This window comes from Anopheles arabiensis, chromosome 2 (genome assembly GCF_016920715.1).
Source record: "Anopheles arabiensis isolate DONGOLA chromosome 2, AaraD3, whole genome shotgun sequence".
NCBI lineage: Eukaryota > Metazoa > Arthropoda > Insecta > Diptera > Culicidae > Anopheles > Anopheles arabiensis.
In genome coordinates, this window is record NC_053517.1 from 47874658 (window position 1) to 47879791 (window position 5134).

Consider the following 5134-nt stretch of genomic DNA (forward strand, 5'->3'; position numbering starts at 1 on the left):
GCGAGCGTTGACTAGCGATCTCCATTTGCAGCTTTGAGGTCTATGACATGAGGGCGATCAAGAAGTATATGATGTATGATTTCTTGTTGTGATTTATCACGCCTTATCACATTATTGGATAATTAGTCACTGCTAAATCCTGATAATCCTGGGATAATCCTGATAAATAATCAAATGCCAGATGGCTTTATAAGAATCAAGTAGAAATAACACATCACCACCATCCCACTATAACATGTTAAGATTAATTCCCCAATAGAGGATCACTTGTTTCACCGTTAACTAACCATTAATCATTTACGGTTCAATTAATAAACAAATTTGTTAATGTGTCTCCTTAACGAATGCTCATATCAACTATCAGTCATGTAACACACACGCATTGCAAATAGTGCCCGCTAGTGATAAGACAATGCTTACTAACGTTAGCCGTATAACAGAACTGATGCACCCACCGCTGCACGCCTTCTCGCTCGCGAACACGTGTGAATCTCGCACACCATAGTCTTATCAATTGCCGCTGCTAAAGCGCGCATTCTGGCACCATCAACATTTCCTCTACTCTGCTGAACATTGTGCGCGAAAATTCAACAGCTGACGGCACGGTGAAAACAAACAGCGAAGCTTCAGCCACGATCACAAATATAGCACGACGAAACATTCCGACGTGGGCGTTGTGTAGATGTAGATCCTGTGAAAAAGCGGCACGACAACATCCACACCATGAAATGCGCGGTGTGCATTGTCGCCGTTACCTTCTCGTGGGGTTAACATTATGATGACGACGACGTCGACGATGATGATGGTTCGGGACACGTGAGAGCGATTTGCCGCCGAGGTGTTGGGTTGGTCGAGAACTCAACCAACCCGTCCGGTCCGTGATGGCGTTGTTGCGGCAGTCGTGCCGTGGATCGTCCATCGGATCAGTGTGCCCAATCTGCGGTTGGTTGTGCGTGCCGTTGATACTTCCTTGCTGCCGTGTGCTGCCACTAGATCAACGCGTGAAGAATGAATCCGGTGCTGTGTGACTTCATTGCCGGTTCCTTCGGTGGTAAGTGTGGCTCATCCAAGGGTGTAAGGATGCTGGTTGAAGTAATGCTCTAGCGGGCGATCCGGCCAGTATTTCTTGAGGCACAAGAGAGTTTAAGTGGTTAAAATCCATCTGCATACGTAGGTACTGGTGCTCTGTCTACCGTATGTCCTATAAAAGGGTCTCTCTTGTCTAAACGGGAAAAGGGTGTAAGGATAACAGCACAACGCTAACGTAATGCGCCGCTTTGGTTTTTCGTGCACGATGCGCAGGTGCCTGCGGTCTGCTGGTGGGTCATCCGATGGACACAATTAAGGCATGGCAGCAGAACTCTAACTACGGCATGGGCAGCGCAATGTACAACATCATCATACGCAACAACGGTGTAAGTGGAAAACGCTTGGCATTACATGAAGACACACCAAGCGTCATCAACTGTATCATTCGATGCACAACGGAGACACACGCGAGTACACACACACACACACACACATACTCACATATACATCCGGCTAGACGCCAGTACGAAATTAATCCAAGTGAGGCAGTGGGCGACGCGTGCAACCCCCAGACCAGTGATAGAAACATCGTCTAACTCGTACGGACGACACTTCCTATGGGGCCAAATTTAGAATCATCGTGCCACAACAACCACCAACACACATACCTGTTGCGGCGAATCAGATCCCTGATGACGATGAATAATGATGATGATCATGATGACGGTCAGGGTCGGTTGCAGCTTCCCCTTCGTTCGACTGTGCGTGTGTTTGTGTGTGCCATGTGTGTTGCCGTTGTTGACGACGACGTTGTGTCTTACCGCTCCTTTTTCCCTTCTGTTCCAAACGTGGTGTGCGTACTGTACTGGTGGGTGTAGCTGCGAGGCTTCTACCGTGGAATGTACTTTCCGCTACTTTCCAACGGTGCTCTCAACTCGGTCGTCTTTGCCGTCTACGGATCCCATTTGCGCTATCTGCAGAAGCAGTAAGTAATGGCTCACTAGATCAGCATTCAATGTTTACGAATTGAAGCAATACAGCCTACTAGATTCTCATTTCCACTACACCGCATATTTCAGCACACGTTCGGATAGGCTGCGAAAGGCGTACTGGAGGAAGCATGTGTTTTTCGCCGGTTCTATGGCCGGTCTAGCGCAAGTGTTTCTGGCCTGCCCGATCGAAGTGGTAAAGGTGCGACTTCAGACACTATCCTGTGAGTGTTCCGCGTCGACGATGTTTCTTTTTGCGATCCAACAAACCCTGTATGATTGTGCCGTAATCTGTGCTTTGCAGTCATTGGACATCCCTGGGCCTGCCTGAAGGACATCTTCCGGCGCGAGGGCTTCTCGGGGATTTACCGCGGCATTACGCCGATGATGTTCCGGGACGTGCTGCCGTACGGTGTGTACATGTATGTGTACGAGTACATGCTAGAGATTGAGGAACGATTGCACCGGCTCAGCAAGGAGCGGCTTACTGGTGTCCCGGTCGGGGGCGCACTGCAGGCATCGCTGATCGCAACGGCCGGGGCCGTCGCCGGCGTTGCCTCGTGGATGTTTATCGTACCGTTCGACGTCGTTAAGACGGTAATGCAGGCGGAGACGGACCCTACCGTACACAAGAGCATGATGCACTGTTTCCGATCGATGATAAAGGTGAGCTTACTAAGTGGAGTTTTGAGTTGATTGTGAAAGAGGAAATTCATGTTTGGATTCGTTTTGGATTCGGCAGAAACATGGGTGGCGTTCGCTGTTCCGTGGCAGTTTGGTTATCATTGCCCGTGCTGCACCGGTCAATTCAGCCACCTTTCTCGGTTACGAGTACTGTTTGGAAAAGTGTCAACACCTTTTGGATGAAAAGTGAATTGCTGCTACTTTTAATGAATGCGTGTGGATTCGTAAGACGGAGTCGGATGTCCCACATCCGGTATAAAACCTGCTCGAAGCAATGGAGGAGAGGTAAATGCTTGGAACAATCTCGTGCAGGATGTGTACAGCGTGTAGAAACTTATAATTTTTAGATTATGTACAATATGTTACGTTTAAAATCAAAGCAAGTATGTTAAGTATTCGTTATAAAAAAAATATATTAAGATTAAAGAAAAAAAGTAATCGATATGTTTCTTTCTCCGATAATCTAAAAGACTTTCGCCAGGGCGTAAGCGACGGGACGGAGCATAAAGCGGAATAGAGGTCGTTGGATAGGATACTAGAAATAAAGCATTTTTGGATGGGGTAATGCCGGACTTCAATAGGCTTAAGCCCAAGAAGATGACAGCGGATAGGATAGGGAGGGAAAGCCTGTTGGGAACGAAATGTTTCCTGAGGACTAATTGTCTGGTAATTGTTTCCTGACTTGAAATAAGTGTGTAAAGAAATAGGGTTTATGCAATGGAAATTTCATTCAATTTATTTAATTCATTTATTACTTCCACAGTATGCCTTTAAGGCTAATAATTAATAATAATTAATTATATTAATTCAAGAACTTAGAGAAGAAAAAACCAACAATTATATAAAAGAATGAATTGAGACTAAACAAATCATTAACTTTTATACACAAAAAGAAAATATAAGGAAATAAATCGAAAGATCAGCAAGATGGATGAAACGTAAGAGCATGAGAGCGAGAAGAACTTAAGAAGGAGTTGAAGTAGAATAGATCATGATAGTAGTTAAACCATCTGAAACAGGACAGAAAAGGATCATTATGACAATGTATGTCGTGTTTCTACGTATAGAGGAGGACGGCAACGAGGGCCACGAGAAGCTACATATTGACAAATAGAGGCAAGAGGCAATCAGATGTCGTCGATAGGACAGGAAGGCACTTGTGTAGAACGAAAAATACATCGAAATGAAACCCTAGCGAAATGTCTTTGAACATTTACTGATCTAGTGGATCCCTCAATACTATAAGAACTCCATACAATGCTAGCATATTCCAAAATTGAACGAACTAAACTGCAGTAGAGCGGTCTTAAGCAGGAAAGATCTATAGAATCAAATAAAACCCTGAATTGGAATCCCAGGGTTTTATTTCTTGATTTATCTTTATTTTAATTTTATGTTATTTAAATTCTACGGCCCATGGTACAATCGTCAACTCGTACGACTTAACGACATGCCCGCAGTAGGTTCACGCCTCGTATAAACCGTCCCTCGTAGCAAGGACTTACTCCGGCTGCGTGGTACTTAAGAAGTATCGAAAGCCTCTGTAGGTCGTCATGACAGCGTAGGTCAAACGCCAAAGAGCAGAATAATGGTTTGTTAAATCTCAGGTGTTTGCTCTTGTTCGCTATTTTTCATTCTACGCTATTCGATTGTGGTAATCTTATGTTAGCGTACGTATACTTACATCGTGTGGGGTTAAAGTAGATGGTATGGTTCCAGAATAATTATTAGCGATTACTTACATGAACTAAGATTCCTCTTCGAGGTGCTCTGTTTATTATTTCACTTGGAATAATTTATCGCAGAATTCCACCGTATTCGCAGTATTGCAAACATAATCTGTTCCAAACCTTGTTTCAGACCACTTGTCCGCCCTTACCTGTGCCGAAATGGGTTAGTAAAAATTTTAAACTAAGTATGATTTGCCGCCGCCTACTTATGCAGTCTATGGGGTTCTATGAATACAACAATTCTTACATCAACTTTTCCATATTTACAGCAAGCGTAGTATTAGGTACGAAGGGCTTTACGTCGAAGGATTGTGCTTATAATCTTGCGTGTACATAACATAGTCGCCATAGGGAAAGGTGTTTTTTTGTCATCATGCCACCTCACCCTCTTTTGCAATCACACCAGAGTGATAGCTAAAGCAACTGAAGTTTGTAATGGGCTACTGGTGGAGAGGAACATCCACATCCACTAAATTTTCCACAACGGAATGTGCCCTACCGCGAAGAAGAGAAAAATAAAGAAAAAAAAACAGAACATCCGATTTAAAGTGGCCTTATGATGGAGGAAAACCATAACATACAAATAAAGTTATTTTAGCCGTGTTCTGCGCGAAAATCGTCGAAGATACAACAAACAGTCAAGCAAAATAGCGCCCGAAATCGAACACAAGTAGGAATCTTCCGCCACCTTGGACATTGTGG

The 5134-nt window shown here is 44.3% G+C and overlaps 1 protein-coding gene across 1 annotated transcript; it reads left to right on the forward strand.

Annotated features, from left to right (window-relative positions):
- The first annotated feature begins 514 nt into the window (after positions 1-514).
- LOC120895355 (solute carrier family 25 member 45) lies at positions 515-3143 on the forward strand. Its single transcript, XM_040298646.1, has 6 exons — positions 515-1051; positions 1303-1415; positions 1908-2014; positions 2109-2242; positions 2323-2684; positions 2761-3143. The coding sequence occupies exons 1-6, from the start codon at positions 1009-1011 to the stop codon at positions 2890-2892; spliced, it is 891 nt and encodes a 296-aa protein (XP_040154580.1). The 5' UTR covers positions 515-1008; the 3' UTR covers positions 2893-3143.
- Positions 3144-5134: the final 1991 nt, after the last annotated feature.